General features: G+C 45.7%; 1 protein-coding gene across 2 annotated transcripts in view; it reads right to left on the bottom strand.

Moving 5' to 3' along the window:
• Positions 1-20,062, bottom strand: part of ROCK1 (Rho associated coiled-coil containing protein kinase 1) — a 523,306-nt gene that overhangs the window by 350,968 nt on the left and 152,276 nt on the right. For both annotated transcript variants that reach the window (XM_030212894.1, XM_030212901.1), the window contains one exon: positions 19,313-19,397. In XM_030212894.1, coding sequence (XP_030068754.1) covers positions 19,313-19,397 — 85 coding nt within the window. The remainder of the gene's footprint in view (positions 1-19,312; positions 19,398-20,062) is intronic.

Raw genomic sequence — 20,062 nt, 5'->3', positions numbered from 1 at the left:
ATTTCCTCTCTCAAAAGAAATACATATTTATTATCACGCATAAACATTTGTGCTTGGTTTGAAATGCCTTACGAATTACCAATTGCACTCCTTGCATTCTATCAATAGATGATGCACTATAACACTTAGAATTTTATGGCAAGGAAACTAAAGTTTCTTACCTATAACATCTTATCTATGGAGAAGACAATCAGCAAAAGAATTGGGTGACAGACAGTGGTAATAGCCAAAGAAAAGCCTAGAAAGCTTATCCCAATATGTGTGTAAGTTTGTCATGACTGCCACTACCATACAAACACCTTCATCCCTATATAAACGCTTTGCAGAAATCAACTTCAGACAGGGAAGGCAAAAGGAAAAGAGATTCTAAATGAGAAACTCAGAGCAGATATTGACAAGTATTTAAAGGTAAAATTATGTCTTACCTGATAATTTTCTTTCCTTTAGCTGCAGCAGATGAATCCATCAACTGGTGGGTTGTGTCCATCTACCAGCAGGTGGAGATAGAGATCACTGACTTCAGTGAGTGGTATTGGACTACCAGCCCCTCTGTAAGCTAGTATATGTCTCATCACAAAGCAATAGTAGCTCCAGACAACCAGAAAACCTCCCTCACCCAAAGAGAAACAACATCAGAACACATCATAACAAATTGAAGATAAAATTGTCTCCAAATGTAGAACTTGTATGATAACTAGAAAACAAAGAAGCATGTGGAACAGAGAGGAACAACAACAACTTCCCCAAGTTAACAGATCAAAAAATTGCGACAGTAAATCAGGGAGGGATGCTGGATTCATCTGCTGCAGCTAAAGGAAAGAAAATTATCCGGTAAGACATAATTTTACCTTCTTTAGCGCAGGCAACAGATGAATCCATCAACTGGTGGGATGTATCAAAGCAGTATCTAAACAGGAGGGAACCCATCACCCCCCCCTAGTCAAAACTGCCGATCCAAAAGCAGCATCGGATCTAGCTGCCACATCCACTCTATAATGCTTGGAAAAAGAGTGAACAGAAGACCAAGTAGCTGCCCAACAGATCTCTTGCAAAGGCAAAACTGACGACTCCGCCCATGAAGCCGCTTGCGCTCTAGTGGAGTGCGCCCGCAAAGGCGTAGGCGCAACCCGACCAGCTAACAAGTACGCTGAGGAAATAGCCTCTTTAAACCATCTAGCAATAGTCAGTTTAGAAGCCGCTAAGCCACGAAGAGAACTAGAAAGAACAAACAAATGGTCTGTGCGTCTAAGGTCATTAGACATCTCCAAGTAACGTAGGAGGACGCGACGCACATCCAACAAAAAAAGCTTACGAAACGTCCCTGGAAAATCCTCCTCCCGAAAGGAAGGCAGAAAAAGAGGCTGCTTGAGATGAAAAACTGAGATAACCTTCGGCAAAAAGGAAGGCACCATGCGCAACGTAACTCCCGCTTCCGAGAACTGTAGAAAAGGATCTCGACAAAAGAGGGCTTAAATCTCGGAAATTCTCCACACCGAAGTAATAGTTACTAAAAATACTTTCTTTAAGGTGAGGTCTTTCTCAATAAACCTTACGCAAAGGCTCAAAGGGAGAGTTCTGCAACGCCTTCAGAACCAGATTAAGGTTCCAAGCCAGACAGGGCTGACGTAAGGGAGGGTGCAGATGAAGAGCCCCCCAGAAAAAACGAACCACGTCCGGATGCGCTGCCAAAGGGGAGCCTGACACTCTACCCCAAAAACACGCCAGGGCTGCTACCTGCACCTGGAGCGAGTTATAGGCTAGACCCTTCTGTAATCCATCTTGCAAAAAAGCCAAATGCTGAGGCATCGAACCCTGAAAAGGAGACCATGTGCGCTCGTTACACCATGCCACGAAGGTGCGCCAAACACGGGTGTACGCCGTGCAAGTGGATCTCTTACGAGCCTGCAAAAGAGTGGCTATAACTACATCAGAATAGCCCTTTTTTCTCAAACATGGCCTCTCAATAGCCATGCTGTAAGACCAAAGTGGTAGGGATCCTCCATGTTTACTGGCCCCTGATGAAGGAGGCCGGGTAGGACTGGACGCTTCAAAGGCGGCTCCTCCAGCAGACGAACTAGATCCGCATACCATGGACGCCGAGGCCAATCTGGAGCCACCAAAACGACCCGACCTGGGTGCACAACAATCCGCAGAAGAACGCACCCGATTAATGGTCAGGGAGGAAACACATATAGCAGATCGCTGACCGGCCACTGTTGAAGAAGAGCGTCCAGCCCTGTAGAACTGGGCTCCCTCCTTCTGCTGAAATATCGGGCTACCTTGGCATTGCTCTGGGTCGCCATGAGATCTATCGTCGGCGTCCCCCAAGTCCGACATATCAACTGAAACACTTCGTCCGCCAACTCCCATTCCGCCGGATCCAGGACGTGTCTGCTGAGAAAATCTGCCTGAACATTGCTGCTCCCTGCAATGTGAGCCGCCGACAGGCACTCCAGATGAGCCTCCGCCCATTGAAGAAGTTGTGCCACTTCTGTCACCAGAGCCGAACTCCTGGTGCCGCCCCGACGATTGATGTAGGCTACTGCCGTCATGTTGTCTGACAAAACTTGGACCTGCTTCCCCTCCACTAGGGACTGAAACTGCAGGAGGGCACAGAAAACTGCTCTGAGTTCCAGGCGATTGATCGGCCAACCGGCCTCGGTCGATTACTATGTCCCCTGGGCACACCGTTGCAGACAAAGAGCTCCCCAACCCAACAAGCTGGCATCCGTGACCACTACAATCCACTGAGGAATTGCCAGAGAAACACCCTTACTACTACTACTACTTAACATTTCTAGAGCGTTACTAGGGTTACGCAGCGCTGTACAGTTTAACAAAGAAGGACAGTCCCTGCTCAATGGAGGGCCGCGGCACCAACACGTCAAGCTGTGCTTCGCCCTGGAAAGCCAAGGGAGACTGTGCTGATAATCCTGAGACACGGGGGACCACCTGCACAGAAGGGAAGACTGAAGTGGTCTCATGTGAGCTCTGGCCCAAGGAACTACCTCCAAGGTCGCTGCCATGGAACCGAGAAGTTAAACATAATCCCACACTCAAGGACTGGACAACCGGAGCAGACTGGCTACCTGAGAACAAAGCTTGAGAACACGTTCCTCCGGAAGGAAAACACGTCCCAACGCCGTGTCAAAGCGAACACCTAGGTATTCCAGCTGTTGAGAAGGAACCAACTGACTCTTGGGCAGATTGATCACCCAGCCCAATGACCACAACAGACAAATGACTCTGTCAGTAGCCCTGTGGCTTTCCTGAGCCGAAGCGGCCCGAATCAGCCAGTCGTCCAACTAGGGATGAACCCTGATCCCTTCCTTTCTTAAAAATGCTGCCACAACCACCATGACCTTGGAGAAAGTCCGAGGTGCTATAGCAAGGCCAAAGAGAAGCGCCCTGAACTGGAAATGATGTCCTAGGACGGCAAAGCGGAAAAATCTTTGATGTGGTTGCCATATAGGAATATGAAGATAGGCCTCCTTGAGGTCCAAAGCTGTGAGAAACTCTCCTGGCTGAACCGCTGCTACCACGGACCGCAACATTTCCATGTGAAAATGACGCACCCTCAAGAACTAATTGACCTTACGGAGATCGAGAATGGGCCAAAAGGAACCTCCCTTTCGAGGTACCATGAAATAAATAGAATAACGACCCGTCCGAATCTCGGAAGGTGGAACAGGAACAATCGCCCCGAGATCCAAAAGGGAACGGATAGTCTCTTGCAGAGCCACCCATTCGGCAGAAGATACACAACGGGATTCCAAGAAAATGTCGCCGACGGGCGAAGAAAACTCTAGCTTGTAACAGCCTCTGATAATATCTAGAACCCAACTGTCTGACATAATGTTGGCCCACTCTTCGAAGAACAAGGTCAGCCGACCTCTAATCTTTGGAACGGAAGAGTGAACCCGCGCCCCATCATTGTGAAGGACGTCCTGCAGGCCCTGGACGCGAAGAGGAGGCTGCAGAGCGTTTATCATTGCGAAAGGAAGAATGCTGCTGAAAGCGGCGCCACTGAAAGTTAGAAGCCGGCTGACCAGGACGATAACGGTGAACCTCTCTGAACCGAGATCGAGCAGAAGAAGAATTAGACGAGGGCCACACAGCAGACCGAGCTCTATCTTCAGGGAGTCGTTGACCCTTCCAGTCACCCAAAATCCTTGACAATCTTCTCTAAATCTTCTCCAAAGAGAAGTCTACCTCTGAAAGGAAGCCGAGTAAGTCTCTGCTTAGAGGCCAAATCTGCCGACCAATGGCGCAGCCATAACAGGCGGCGAGAAGACACCGTCAGAGCCATGAGCTTAGCTGAAGAACGAATCAAATCATAAAGGGAGTCAGCTAGATAAGCCAGGCCAGATTCCAAATAGGCCGAAACAGATTCTAAACGAGAACCTTCCTCCAGATCTTGCTCTTGCGCCTGATGAAGCCAACTAAGACATGCCCTGGCTGAATATGAACTACAAATAGATGCCTGAAGCGTCAACGCCGACATCTCAAAAGCACGCTTTAAAGAAGCCTCTAGGCAACGGTCCGGCGTATCCTTCAACGCCACTCCTCCTTCAACTGGAAGAGTAGTCTTTTTTGTGACTGCGGTTACTAAGGCATCCACAGTCGGAAAAACATACTTGTCTGCCTGATCCGAAACCACGGGATAAAGGCGAGACATAGCTTTGGCCACCTTAAAACTGCACTCAGGATCAGCCCGTTGCACAGAAATGAGCTCCTGAATAGCCTCATGAACAGGAAACGCCTTAGAAGGCTTACGGGTACTGGTCATCTTAAGATTGACCGCAGAGGAGGACACAGACTCTGGATCAGCAATGTCCAATGCCACCAACGCATTAGAAATCAGCGAGGCTAACTCATCCTTATGAAAAACCTGCACCGCAGTGGGGTCATCAGGCTCTTCCTGTTTTAACTCCCCTTCTTCAAAATCTTCTGTTCTAGAAGCACGAAGAGAACCCCCTGACAGAGCAGCCAAAGAAGGCAAAGAGGACCCAGGTCATAAAGAAACTGCCTCAGAAATGGAAGCAGTTCATCTCCTCTTAGAAGGGAGAAATTTCTGAGCAGATAATGCTCAAATCCTGCCTCCGAGGAAAGAACAGGGAGCACATAAGCCTGAGGAACAGGCTGAGAGGCAGCTTTCTTTAACAGGAAAGCTTCATGCAGCAACAGAACAAATTCTGGCGAAAATGGATCCCCAGAGCCCCCAGAAACGAGAGAGGAATCCTAAACATGTGCTGGAACTGCAGGAAGAGTCTCTGACTCAGCCGCTAGCAATGGCTTTGAAACCGCCATCAGCTGACTGGCGGGAGCCACGTCAGTGGGGAGAGCGCAGGAAACCAACGGTTCCTTCTATGGCCGCAGTATCAGCTGGTCCAGACTTGGAGCAACCCGCTAAACAAAGCCCCGCTGCGGATCTCTTTTTACCGCAGCGGGAGCAGCGCTTGACAACTTCGGCAGCCATAACGAGTCTCCGCACGAAGCCGAGGAGAGAAAAAAAAATCAAAGCACTCACCCCGCACTGCAAAAGAGCCTCCCTCTGACGAACACTGACAGGACAGCTCAAACGGAGAGCCGGAGTTCTCACTCTGTTCAGCAACACTGGAAAAAGTCTCTCTCTCTCTAATATGTATTTTAAGCACAGGTCCTGCTGCTGTTTCCCGTCAAATCTCTTTTTTTTTTAAGGTGAGGAAGGTTACAGAGGAAAGCAAGGCAAAGCAGGAAGAGAGACCGACGTGGGACATGGGATGAGGCAGGGACCCCCAACAGAGGTATGCCGCCAAGGATGACACCAGTGCCAACCGCCCCCACACTCAACTGGCTAGCAAACAGCAGCCCAGGAGGAGTCCCAAACCAGAAAATCCAGGAGCTGGTAAGGAGACGTCCACCACCTGCTGGAGATAGAGATATACTAGCTTACAGAGGGGCTGGTAGTCCAATACCACTCACTGAAGTCAGTGATCTCTATCTCCACCTGCTGGTAGACGGACACAACCCACCAATTGATGGATTCATCTGTTGCCTGCGCTAAGGAACTGGGTTTAGGGGAAATGAAAGATGTATGCAAACTTATTTGGGCACCAAACAAATAAGCACTATAGAGAGAAAAATATCACAGTGTGAAGCATTCACTTGTCTGTTCTTGAATAGGGCAAATGAGGGAAGTAAATACAAAACTGAAAAAACAGTGTTGGCAAATTAATGAACAAATATATATGCCACAGGCTGAACCTCATACAGGCCAAGCTGCTCCATCCCAGCAGTCCTCCAGCTCTCCAATTGGCCACACTCAATCCTAATCTCCACCTTCTCTGTGGCACACTGGCACTTTTTATCAGGCGGCAGGGGCACACACAAATTAAATCACTCCTAATGCTACAGTCAAGGATCCTCAAACAGGTGCAGCGGTTCCAGACCCAGCAGACCACCGGCTCTCAAACGCAGCCCTAGTCTCCAATGGTGGAAAATTTTAGCCTGTGGACATGGATTGTTCTGTCTGCAGACTGACTGCTGGGTTAGAAAAAACTTGGACTCCCTTCAAGAGACTCTGTTTAGGCAAATGGTACTGAAGCCTACAAAGGATGGGGCAATAATGGCCCTGAGATTTAGAAATAAAAACAAGTCTATCTACAGACAAGGTAGGTGCTCACTTGAACACCAGTAGTCAAACAGAATGGTTTGATGAACTGTTTTCTCAAACCTGTCATGGTCTGGTCTTCAAGTTATCAGTAATGAATATACATAATGTCGGGTTCTCAAGGCAGAACCAGAATACGTGAGCCCTTGGGCCAATGCCGAGGAGCGGCAGAGGCAGGCAAGATCACCCTGGAACTGGATACACCGAAGAGCAGGACTGGAACTCTGGACTGCAGTAGTACTGAGGCAGGCAACTAGAACAGGCAGAACAGGAACAACTTCACCTGCGCTTGACCACCGTTCCTCCGGATTTGAGCTCTGGAGTACGGGTGGCCGGCAGGATTTGCAGGATAAGGCAGGAACTGAAGATCCAGAGGACCCACCCTGGGTCCGGGATACACGAGGGAGACTAGGCTAAATACTAGACTCGGACTGAAAGCTGCATGCAGCCACTAAGCCAGAAACACAAGACAGACCAAGGGGACAAGACGTAAACAAAGGCTAGGCAGAGACAGGATTCAGGATATACACTCAGAATATCCACACTAGCTAGGCAGAGACAGGATTCAGGATATACACTCAGGATATCCACACTAGCTAGGCAGAAGCAGGCCTCAGGAAATACAAGCAAGCTTGGCAGAAACAGGACTCAGGGTATACAAGCAAGCTTGGCAGAAACAGGACTCAGGGTATACAAGCAAGCTTGGCAGAAACAGGACTCAGGGTATACAAGCAAGCTTGGCAGAAACAGGACTCGGGATATACAAGCAAGCTTGGCAGAAACAGGACTCGGGATATACAAGCAAGCTAGGCAGAGCAAACAGAAGAAGTGACCAGGAACTAGCAGAGTCTTTGGGCAGGCAGCAGACAATAGAATAAACCAGGAGCAAATAGAATCTTTGGGCAAGCAGCAGACAATAGAATAAACCAGGAGCTAACAGAGTCTTCGGGGAAGGCAGCGGACAATAGAATAAACCAGGGATAACAGAGCTAAGGCTGAAGCTTCAGCAGTTCCAAACTCAGATGGAGAGAAAATGGCTGAAGCATCAGACTCCAACCACAGAGTAAGGCAATAGAAGGACTAGCAGTCCACAGACACAAAGCAGAAGGGCAGCGCCCACACAGAAGGACTGGCAGTCCACAGACACAAATAGCAGATGGGCAAGAGCCCCAGAGAAAGGCTAAGTAGCAGCGCAACAGTGCTCTCACTAACCTCACGGCCTATTGGCATAACACACTTACTTACTATGCAAAAGGCCCTGAATGCAAGAACAGCACTTCCTTATGAAGGCTCTCACTGATGATGTCACCTACTGCAGGACAGGAGCAGGGAACATACTCACACCAAGGAGAGGCTTGGAACACTTAGGAAGAACAGGCAGGAGCCATCTTGGAAGCTGGCACAAAACAAGCGGGAGCCATCTTACGATGCTGGCTCCTCAGAGAGGCATAGCCCACACAGGTGAGGTCTAGTGAAGCAATCAGCATGAAGAGACAAGACTAACACAGAAACAGACAGAAGCCAGCACAGATGCTGACCCCCAGAAATAAGGTAAGTCTGAGGGTGGTCACGACCAGAGACATGACACATAAGACAGATCTGCACACAATGAACATACAATGTAGGCAACTTTGTCTCATTCGGATTCATTGTGGTAATCCCAAAACCTGATTGACTAGGTGTGCCTCCAGGAGATGGTCAGGAAACACTAAACTGATATAAAGGCCAAAATGAACATAGCATACACACAAAGCTCAACTGTTAAAATATCAACTTTGGTTAAATGGGAAAGTAATTAAATAAGTGCTGGCACGCTGGAGGATGGGGTGAAGTGGAAGGATGGTGGGCAACATATCTTCATGCCAGGAAAGTAAGTTGTAGGAAAAAGAAAAAAAATGGTATTGTTTCTGCGAAGTAGCAGCTGAAAAAATAATGGCAAAAAGATTAATATCCAAAAGTAAATAAATTCAGAGATATGGATAAGAAATATCCTTTAGCACACCTAGGACTACCCAATGCTATTCTTTGTAGGGTACAGGCACCATCTACCTATTTACAATGCTGAAGGAATTATTACATTCTGCTTTTGCCTGGACTTGCCTCAGAGTGGCTCCCAGCCCAATGTAACCCCAAATGGTCCTCAAGCCAGGCTAAATAAAAACAAAATGTCATCGATATACACCAGGGGTTCTCAATCCAGTCCCTAGTAAGGTTTTCAGAATATCCAACATGAATACGCATGAAACATATTTGCATGTACTAACTCCATTGTAGGCAAATCGATCTCATGCATAGTCCTTGTGCATATCCTGAAAACCTGACCAGGTAGGTGTGTCCTGAGGATTGGGTTGAGAACCCCTGATACATATAGTTAACAGTGTGCATCCATACACAGGACACAAGATAGACACCTACTGTCTTATGGCAATAAGGACATGTTCAAGTACAAGAGATATAGGCAGGGCCGTGCCAACACGGTAAGCGAGGTAAGCATGGCAGGAGGGCGCCATCCTCTGGGGGGGCGCCCCGCCGTACCATGCTTACCTCGCCCTCTTCTCCCCAGATCCTTTTCCTTTTTTGTTTTTTGTTTAAATTTATCTCTGTCCGGCGACAATGTAGCGTTAGTGAGGAGGCGGCGCTCCCCCGCCCCCACGTGTCAGTCTTCCCTTCGCTCAGTTCCGCCTTCTTCTGACATCAGAAATGACGTCAGAAGAAGGCGGGCCACTGTCGTTTCTTTCTCTATAATATCAGCAAAATTCCTCTTTCCTTTCTTTTTTTTTTTTTTTTTAATTATCTTTATTAACATTAATACAATACATGCTTTCAATATGCCAGACATTTTACTTTCCTCAGTTACATCGAGAGTCTATTACAAAATGTTCGTTCAATGGAGCACTATTGCACTAGTACAGCACAATTGCATCAACATTTTCCGTTTTTTTCCCCTCTTATTATTATTAATAATAATACCTCTCTATTGCTCCTTAAGAAACTATTCACTCAGAAAGAAAAAGGATTCATATCGTACACAAACAACCAACTTATACCCATCCCTTACTTGTCCCCTTCCCTTCCCCCCTCCCCCTTTTGGTACCTGTAGGTAAGACATGTGTTTGAAAGGGCCTTATTTCCTTGCAAGTTCCTCAAGCCTTTGCCACAGCATTGCATATTGTTTGCCCTCCACATTTGCAGATTTCCTATACAATGAATTCTCATAATGTGCTATCTCTTGTACTTTTACCAACCAACATGCATACGAGGCCGGGACCTCACTTGTCCAAACCCTCAGAATGGTCCTCTTGACCGCCAGCACTGACATGTACAAGAATCTCCTCTGCGGTCGAGACAATCCTTGTGCAATTAAATCTGATTGGTCCCCCAGCATCAGTGCTTTATAAGACCATTCCACCGTTAACTGTAATACCTTATTGAGCAATGCAAACACTTCATTCCAGATTATCAGTTTAGGACATTCTAAGAACGTATGTAGGAAAGTACCAGTTCCCGACTTACACTTAATACAGCTGTCTGAGACCCACATGTTCATTTTTTTCCCCTTCTCACCAGTAATATACGCCCTGTGTAGCAGCTTAAATTGGGTTTCTTGCCAGTCTGCCGATTTTACCATTTCAAATAGTGTCACATACATCATGTTAAACTGTGGCTGTGAGTAATCTGTTCCTAATTCTTCATTCCATCGGGTAACGGTCCCCACCGCTCCACCCTCTGGAGTGACCATTTTCACCAACTTATACCAATTGGATAACCTATTGCCCGCTACTGGCATCCGGAGCATCATCTCATCCAGGCTACCATAAGTCCAAGACTCCCCATACTTCGCTTTCATCTGTAACCAATAGTGCCTGGCTTGCATGTATTGTATCATATGAGTGTTGGGTATCTGCCATGTGTCTTTCACCTGTGAAAATGTCATAAAATTATCCCCCCCTGTAGGAACCAAATCTCCTAAAGTCACACACCCTTTCTTTGCCCATGTCTTGAAGTGTGAGGGACCCACCCCCGCAGGGAAATCTACCAGCCCTACCAGTCTCAGGAAGGGTGATGCATGCGGACTCCGTGCCTGCTTGCTCCTCCACCACTTCCAAGCGTTTCTCAATGGATGAAGAAAACTGTACTGCCTGTTTAACTTTGTGCCCAACCCCGGGGGTGTATGTATTAGGTTTATAAACGTATACGGGGAGCACCAGCCCTCCCACCAATGGGTCGGTGTAAATTTCGACTGCCCTATTATGCCCTCATAGATTAGTCTCATTAGTGCAGCCACATTGTATAGTCGGAGATCTGGCAACTTAATGCCGCCCTTCTCCCTATTAAGTGTTAGCGTTTGATATGCTACTCGGGAGCCCTTTTGCCTCCACATAAACGATCTAATTATAGACCTGAATACTCTTTCATCCTGCCGTTTTATCCAGATTGGCATGGCCTGTATCGGGTAAAGGAGCTTTGGCAGCAATACCATCTTAACCATTGCCACTCTACCGAATAGTGACAGTGGTAGGTCTTTCCACCTAAGACATGATTGTCTTATTTTATCTATTTGATCTAAAATATTTTTTTTATACATCACAACTGGATTTGTGCTCAGGTGTATGCCTAGATATCGCATCGACTGCTGCACTGGTGGTATAGGCAGTTTCTCAAACCTTGAATTTTCCTTGTTACCTGCTAGTGGGAGTAGTTCAGATTTATCACAGTTGACTCGTAAGCCAGAGATTCCCCCAAACTCCCTTACCAACACTAGTGCCTTCTCCAGGTGGGTAAAGGCATCCGCCAAATAAAGTAGTATATCATCCGCAAATAAGTTTATGCGAATCTCTTGCCCCCCCACCTGAAGGCCCTTTAGCTGTTCACTCTGTCGTATTTTAATGGCTAATGGTTCAATTGCTAGGAGGAACAAGAGTGGGGACAACGGGCATCCCTGTCTCGTTCCTCTTTGTAGGTCAAAACTTTCTGTCAGTGTATTGTTAATCAGCAGTTTGGCCTTTGGCTTGGTGTAAAGAACCCTGACCCAATCATTAATCTTCCTTGTATGCCGTACTTTTCCATCACCCAAAACAAGTACTCCCAGGAAAATACTGTCGAAGGCTTTTTCCATGTCTAATCCTGCGATAGCCTCCTTCCCCCCTTTCCCTTTATATATGTGTATGGCTGCTAGAGCTCTGGTTAGGTTCATCGAGGCATACCTCCCTGGGACAAAGCCCGCCTGATCTTCATGTATTACTTGAGGTAGGTATATGTTCATTCTCCTGGCTAGGATGGCTGCTAGGATTTTAGCATCTTGGTTCAGTAGCGAGATCGGCCTGTATGATCCCACCTGCCCTGGGTCTTTCCCTGGTTTTGGTAACAGTATGATGTGTGCCAAATTAGAATGTTCACCAACCCCCTCCCGTTTGAAGCTATTATACATATCGGCTAATGGGCTAGCTATATCGTCTGTTAATATTTTATAAAACTCCGGTCCATATCCATCTGGTCCCGGTGCTTTGGTGAGCTTTAATACCTTGATGCCCAGTCTAACCTCTTGTAAAGTTATGGGTGTATTCAGCCCTTGGATTTGGTCTATGGTGAATTTTGGTATAGACAGGTCCTTAAAGAAGTCATCTCTCTGTGTATAGTCCATCTCCCTCTCTTCATACAATGATTGATAATATTTAACAAATTGTTGTTGTATTTGGGCCTCCTGCCGGTAACTTCGGCCAGAGCTGTCTTTGATTGATGTGACCACCTGTCTTTTTTTATAAGGTCTGACCAAGTTAGCCATAAGCCTTCCAGCTTTATTCCCCCATTTGAACAATTTAAATCTTTGGAAGTATATGTCCCGTTCAGCCCTGGAGTTGAGCAATTGATCAATTTGTCTACGTAACTCCATCATGCGTATTTTGGCCACTTTATCTAAGCTTCCTACATGTTGTTGTCTCACCCTCTGGTACTCTAGGGATAATTGTAACAATTCAGCCTCCGTTCTTTTCTTCTTGCTAGCTGTATATGCCAAAATGTAGCCTCTTAACACTGCTTTGGCTGCCTCCCAGTATATTATTGGGTTCACTTCCGGCGTCTTATTATACCTCTGATAATCTGCCCATTTCTCTCTTAGAAAAGATCTAAAATCATTATCATAATACAACGAAGGTGAGAACCTCCACACTTTCTCTGTTGTGCTCGCTGTGTATGATATAGTTAGAGTTATGGCCGAATGGTCAGACAGGGTGTTATCCACTATATGTGCCGCTTTTACTGCCGTGACCAAGGACTGCGAAGTAAGAAAGTAATCTATTCTAGAGTACATGTTATGGGGGTTAGAAAAAATGTATAATCTGTGTCGTGTGGATGTAATAGTCTCCAAATATCTACTGTCCCCAGCTGGTTTAACAAAAGTTAATTCCTTTGCCCTCCATCCTTTACTTCTCTTTTTGGCTGGTTTACAATCAATAGTTGGGTCTGCATATGTATTTAGGTCTCCTCCCAAAACCAATTGATATTCAGGGTATTTGCCCATATTTGCCACTATATCGGAAAAAAATTTGTGATGGTATACATTAGGCCCATAGATATTACAGAGACCTATCTTTCTGCCCCACAGTCCTCCCAGGACTACAACAAATCTTCCTTCCTTATCAATTAACGTTTATGAATATTTAAGGGAAGTTTTTTATGTATGAGTATGGCTACCCCTCTTTTCCTGCTATTAAATGATGAGTAAACCACTTCTCCCACCCATCCTCTCTTCAGCTTCGCATGTTCAATATCGGACAGGTGTGTCTCCTGCAAATAGGCGATATCCGCCCCCTCTTTACTCAGCCACGCCAGTATTTGGTTCGCTTGACCGGGGAATGTATCCCATCCACATTAAGGGATATAAGCTTTAAGTTAACCATTGCTGTAATTGTCCATCAATATTAAGCATAGATTCCTCTCTACTGACCAGCAAGCCTCCCAGCCAAGCCTGCCAGTTTCGATTTCTTCCTGTGCAATTGCCCTTTGTGTGGAACTTTGTTGTCCTATTTCATACAAGCCCTCTCCTCCTTGCCCGCCTCCACAGGTACTCCCCCCTATCTCTTTCCCCCTCTCCCCCCTCTCATGTACATAACCTTCCCCCCCACCCCTCCATTCCCATCTTACCCTCTTGTCCCTCCCTCCCCCCACTTCCCCAAAACCCCATCTCAAATTAACTATCCAACACATCCACCTTCTCCTTCCCCTAATCATACAGCAAGATAACAGAGCTTAACGTCCCACATCCTCCCTGCCCCCTTTTCCCCCTTCCTCTTAAGTAAAGAAACTGTAACAAATTAAACATTCCAGTCCCATTAAACATACAGTCTGGGAAATCATCTGATTCTTCAGTAGGCCCATGAATCTTGACTTCTTCCGCTGCTTTTCCTCTCTCTCCTGCGCATCCTCTTTCCCATCACATTGCTTCTATCCGACATTCCTTTGCTCTCTGGGACTCGGTTTGTTGTTGGAACTTTGGTAGCCTTGTACTCGCAAACTGCATCTTTTTTTTATAATCCTCCGAGCCCTAGCCCTATGGTTACTGCATTCTTTTAGGGCTCTCCCTCAGATCTTCCCTGTTGATGTTATCCATGAAAGCCCTGGCCTCCGCTACTTCCGAGAACAGCAGTGATTTTCCTCCATGCCACACTTTCAATTTGGCCGGGTACAGTAGCGAAAATCTGAGTCCTTTTCTATGCAATAAAGTGCAGGTAGGGGCCATGGCGCGCCTTAGTTGCGCCACCGCGGCAGAGTAGTCATTGAAAAGCAGTATTTTATGACCATCGTATTCTATGGGTTCTTTCCTGGAGCGGCTGGATTTAAGCAACAGTTCTTTTTCTCTCCAGTTTAAGTAGTGCGCTATAGCTGTGCGGGGCTTGCTATCCCCCTCTCTTCGTGTCCTGATACGGTGTGCGCGGTCACACTGCCATGTGCTTGCATCTCCCTCAAGGCCCAGCTGTGATGGTAGCCATGAGTCGAAAAATTTATAAAGTTCTTTGTCCTGCACGGTCTCTGGTAATCCTATAACCCGCAGATTGTTTCGCCGGTTTCGGTTTTCTTGCTCCTCTACTCTCTCCTTTAAGGCTGCTGCTTCTTTTTGGAGCTCTGAGATTTGTGCCGCCATACCGTGCGTTGTATCTTCCTGCGCTAGCACCCGTTGCTCTACTTCTTCGATTCTGCGCGTCTGCGAGTCAAATTTTTCGTTTATTTCTTCTACCACTGATTGGATTTTATTCAGTCTATCTTCCAGTGCTGCGGTTACCGTCAGTGATATCTCTCGTGCCCAATCTCCCGCCATTTTTTCACTTGCATTCGGGGATTCTGGGGCCGGCGCCATCTTGCTTGCCTTCATCGCTGGAGCGTTTTTGTTTTTCAAGCTTCCCTGATTCCTTGTGGGCATACCTTCTGCCCTCGGGCTCCGTTTTTAGTTTCGCTGTTTTCTCACAGCTCACCAGCCCTGTTATAGACTGTAAGATGTTCCGGGGAATTGTCCAAACGGTTAATAAGGCTGATTTTTGCAGGTAGTCTGAGGAGCTCTCTGCTCTCACTGCCGATCAGGAAGCAGGCATCACGTGACCCCCCCCTAAGTACACTACCAGAACCCTCATCCACGCTCTTATGACCTCTCGCTTAGACTATTGCAACTTGCTTCTCACAGGTCTCCCACTTAGCCATCTCTCTGCACTTCAATCTGTTCAAAATTCTGCTACACGACTAATATTCCGCCAGGGTCGTTATGCTCATATTAGCCCTCTCCTCAAGTCACTTCACTGGCTTCCTATCCGTTTCCGCATACAGTTCAAACTCCTCTTATTGACCTATAAGTGCATTCACTCTGCAGCTCCTCAGTACCTCTCCACTCTCATCTCTCCCTACATTCCTCCTCGGGAACTCCATTCACTGGGTAAATCTCTCTTATCTGCACCCTTCTCCTCCACTGCTAACTCCAGACTCCGTTCCTTTTATCTTGCTGCACCCATATGCCTGGAATAGACTTCCTGAGCCGGTACGACAAGCTCCATCTCTGACCGTCTTCAAATCTAAGCTAAAAGCCCACCTTTTTGATGCTGCTTTTAACTCCTAACCCTTGTTCAGAACCCTTATTTTATCATCATCACTTTAATATTCCCTTATCTCTTGTTTGTCCTGTTTGTCTGTCCTAATTAGATTGTAAGCTCTATCGAGCAGGGACTGTCTCTTCATGTTCAAGTGTACAGCGCTGCGTACGTCTAGTAGCACTATAGAAATGATAAGTAGTAGTAGTAGTAGTAGTAATTGGTCACCCAGCCCAAACTTATCTAAAATTGTAAATAAAGATTTCCACTCTATTCTATAGCAGGATATGGATAACAACTACCTTCTTAGGTGCTCAGATATTTCAAAAATTCCAAAAACATCTGCTCTGAACTCAGTCACCTACTGAACTGTAAAACATATCTGGATGGACAGATTCAGCTTCAGTAGGTGGAAAACAAGGACAGTGCCAGGCAGACTTCTACGGTCTGTGCCCTGAAAATGGCAACGACAAATCAACATCAAGTATACATATGTAGTATCACAGCATACCTAATGCTATGAGTTTATCTCGTTGGGCAGACTTGATGGACCGTGCAATTTTATATCTGCCGTTGTGTTACTATGTTATGTTACATCTCTTGTCAACTTAATCAGAAATTTTGAATGAACTATAAATAACGTATTTAAGGGCATGAGAAGAGGGGTAGGTCTGGATGACATGGGGGTTCATAATAATGTGGATTCCCTAATATATGAGTGAAAAGAATTTTCTGGCAACTGTCAAGAAAAAAGAATATAATCCTTTCAATATCTAAATGACAGATTAGAAGAATATATTCTCATTACTCGTTTCTCTGATTTTCTGGGCAGGATTTCTGTAAAGAATCCATCAAATACATTTGATTTTGATAACAAGATGGTGTGATGTATGAGACACCCTCCTGGTCTCCCTGTTGTACCTTCATATCTTATTGTCATGTAAATACTATAAGAATGGAGAGGAATTTTACCTGGATAGCTGACTGTGCATCACTGGAAGGCTTGCAGCAGTAGAGGGGCAAGTATAATTACAGAGAGGGCAGATTCCCAGTGTTCTAAACCCTTCTCAGAAGTGCTTAGTGAGGTCTTTCTTACGACAGACACAAAACCCTGGAAGGGAGAAAGCCTGGCATGGCCTCAGGAAAGGAGGTGCTCCACACCTGTAGTGTTTTCCTGCAGGGAAAGGAATCAGTCCTAAGGGACATGCCAGGAATTAGATCTAGCCCTTTGCTCCTGACTCAGTAAGCAGTATATGTGTGGAGCCAAAGTGAGGCTTGGAAACAGGTGGGGCCATTTCTCTCTGCTGTGACCAAGACAGAGAAGGACAAGAACAGTACCTTGAATGAGGGCAGGATGAACCTTCCTCACAGAGAACCGGCTGCAGGGAGTAAACGAGCTACCTAACCCAGGGCATATACTACCCTAAAGTTAATGCAGTGCCTGGTTAGTGAGAGAAGGGGAAAAATCTGGTGTCCAGTCCTCACTGGGGAAATGTTACTGACCTCCCTGAAGAGAGAGAGGGGTCAGGGGCAGCCATATGAAGGGTGCAGAGGATTTTTGAACAGTCCTAGCCTGTGGCTGGAAGAAAGAATGGATGTCCAGTCCTCACTGGGGAAATGTTATTGACCTGCCTGAAGAGAGAGAGGGGGTCAAGGTCAGTCATATGAAGAATGCAGAGACTTCTTGAACTGTCCTAGCCTGTGGCTGTAAGAAAGAATGGGTGTCCAGTCCTCACTAGGAAACAGTTACTGACCGGCCTGAAGAGAGAAAGGGGATCAGGTCTGCCTTGTGAAGGGGTGCAGAGACTGTTATTGAGCAATCCAAGCCTACAGCTGGGATCAGGTGGGGAATTAGTCTGGTCAGAGAGAGGTTCATTAAGGGGCATAGCTCTAGGATGTCCTGGAAACGCTGATGCAAACTTATGAACTTAAAAATGCAAGCTGGGTTAGGGGAAAAAAGAGAAACCATTCCTGTACAGTTTTTGCATGAATTCTTTTTGGGTTGATTTTTTCTTTGAATCTTGAAGCACATGTCAGGGGGACTTGTGCTGTGTTTTTGAGACTGAACTTTTGCTAATGGAATCTAATTCTTTGTGCCGAATAAAAGCTCTTTTATGTTTTGGAACCTGGTTGCTGTGTGAGTGTCTGAGCTGGAGAGGTAGAAAGCCTGAACCGAGAAGGAGTTGGATCAGGGGGATTTTCCTGACCTCTTCCCAGGAAAATGTTATGAGGGAAGCAGATCTGGTGACACAGATTGTACCACGACCTGGTGGGACATTACAATGGAAAAGAAAATCGTTAAAACAGTGATCATGCTGGCCTGCACAGGTGATATACAAGAGGAAAACTGAAGGTTTTTCTATCTCAATCTCTGCTGCAAGTATCTTAGACAAAAAGGGCTGAGTAGATGACTTTCTGTTTTTGCTGGCGAAAGACTAAATTGGCAGATGGCTACCTTAGCTTCTCTGGAGGAAAAGACCCCCCACCACACACACCCCCCCCTACACACACACATTTTGACATTGGTTGAACCCTTTGTTGATGGAAGTTTTACGTTACTGGCAGTGACCTAAAACCCCTAACTTTGGGATTTTGGAAGCCTCATAGTCTTTGCCATTAGTTTAGTGCTCAGGTTCTGCAGTAAAGGCTCTGGCGTCCAAGCTCTGCTCTACTGGAGTCAATGCTTATTGGATTGCACCACGATATGGCACTGACATTCTGACACAGATCCTTTTGGTGCCTGCTTTAGGACACTACACCAAGGTCTTAACTTTGCCCCTGTCTCGCTCAACTCAGCTCAGACTATCTTCCTGGACCAAAACAGACTCTATAGGCCATTGTGTGCAGGGACTTTATCTTATTCTCCTGAATGGGATGTTGAACACTTCAGTGTCAAGGATTTTATCTGCTTTCTTTTTGAGGCACATTTCCATGCCATCAGGTGTTCTGCAAATTTAAGCCTGCAGATTAAGCAAGCCCTTGGTGACATTCCACCAGAGCTATAGCAGCTGTCTATCATGCTCTAGACTGAGGCACAACAGGCAGATATGTCCACTCTTGAGGCCATAGGTGGAACACACTGTAAGCTAGGCAAAGAGCAAAGCTTCTAGACCAAACACAGTAAGCTTTTTCTCTTGTTTTGAAAACAAAATATGAAAAACATGACAAAACAAAAGTACTGCAGGGGTAGGAGAACAAGAATATGTGTATTTGGCAAGATAGCAGGACAGATAAGTAAAACATTAAGTTCCATCATGGGGACACAACACAGAGATTCACATACTCAAACATGTCAACATTTTATGAGCTCTGGACGAGCTTTACTCTATCCTAATGCAATCCAGTAATAACCATATGCATGACCGATTCATCCTGCTGTTAGTAGAGAAATACTTTAAGTATACTTTCAGATAGTTACATTCCTGGTTACTGGACTATCTATCTCCACATACACAAAGGAAAGGTGTACTGTCAAAAATAAAGCTTGTACACAATGCATAGAGGTTTCAATATGAGAGGTTGGACAGAAACACTGTGAACTGTATAAACACTCATTAAATAACCATCAATGAAAAAAAAATAATGTACTTACCTTGTTCATTTTCATACATGTACCAAAATCTGCTAGCTTTACGTGACCAGATTTATCTAGAAGCATATTGTCAGGCTTCACATCTCTGAAATGAAGGAAAATTGAATTTCAGAATCCATGTAGTGTCATGAATTTACATTTGTTTCAAGGCTCAATTTTAAACATACAAATTCAAAGGTTGAATTTACCCAAACAGAAAAAAACTGGGATATAGAAATATATAGAGTGAATAAAAGATATTCACATCCTAAGTTAAAATCAGTTGGACTGCTAGATGACCAAGGGGTAAAAGGGACACATAGGGAAGACAAGGCCATAGTGGACTGATTAAATTAATTCTCTGCTTTGGTCTTCACTGAGAAAGATGAGGGAAAGATACCAGTGTAAAACAACCACAAAAAGTGAAAAGAACAAAAAGATCCCACGGGATAGAATCACGAAACAAGGAAGACCAGTGGTGAAAGAAATAATTCTTGAATAGAATTCAACAATTATTTCTTTCACCAGCAGTCTTTCTAAAGACCAGCTTATGCTCTTTTCACAAGAAGCATCATTAACGATAAATGTGATTATCAACTATACTCATCAAGACTCCTAAGGCAGACACGCATGTGCCGAAACAGGGTTCCATGTCAAGTCAGCTTAAACAAACATCTATAGGAGATCACGTGATGCCACGCTGAATAGCAGACGTGGAAGAGAGGAGCTCCTGTCCCCCGACCGCAAGAAAAGATAATTTCAATAATTAAA

This window comes from Microcaecilia unicolor, chromosome 1 (assembly GCF_901765095.1).
Source record: "Microcaecilia unicolor chromosome 1, aMicUni1.1, whole genome shotgun sequence".
Classification (NCBI taxonomy): Eukaryota; Metazoa; Chordata; class Amphibia; order Gymnophiona; family Siphonopidae; genus Microcaecilia; species Microcaecilia unicolor.
Note: the sequence above shows the minus strand (reverse complement) of the source record. Positions and strands in the feature narration are given on the sequence as shown.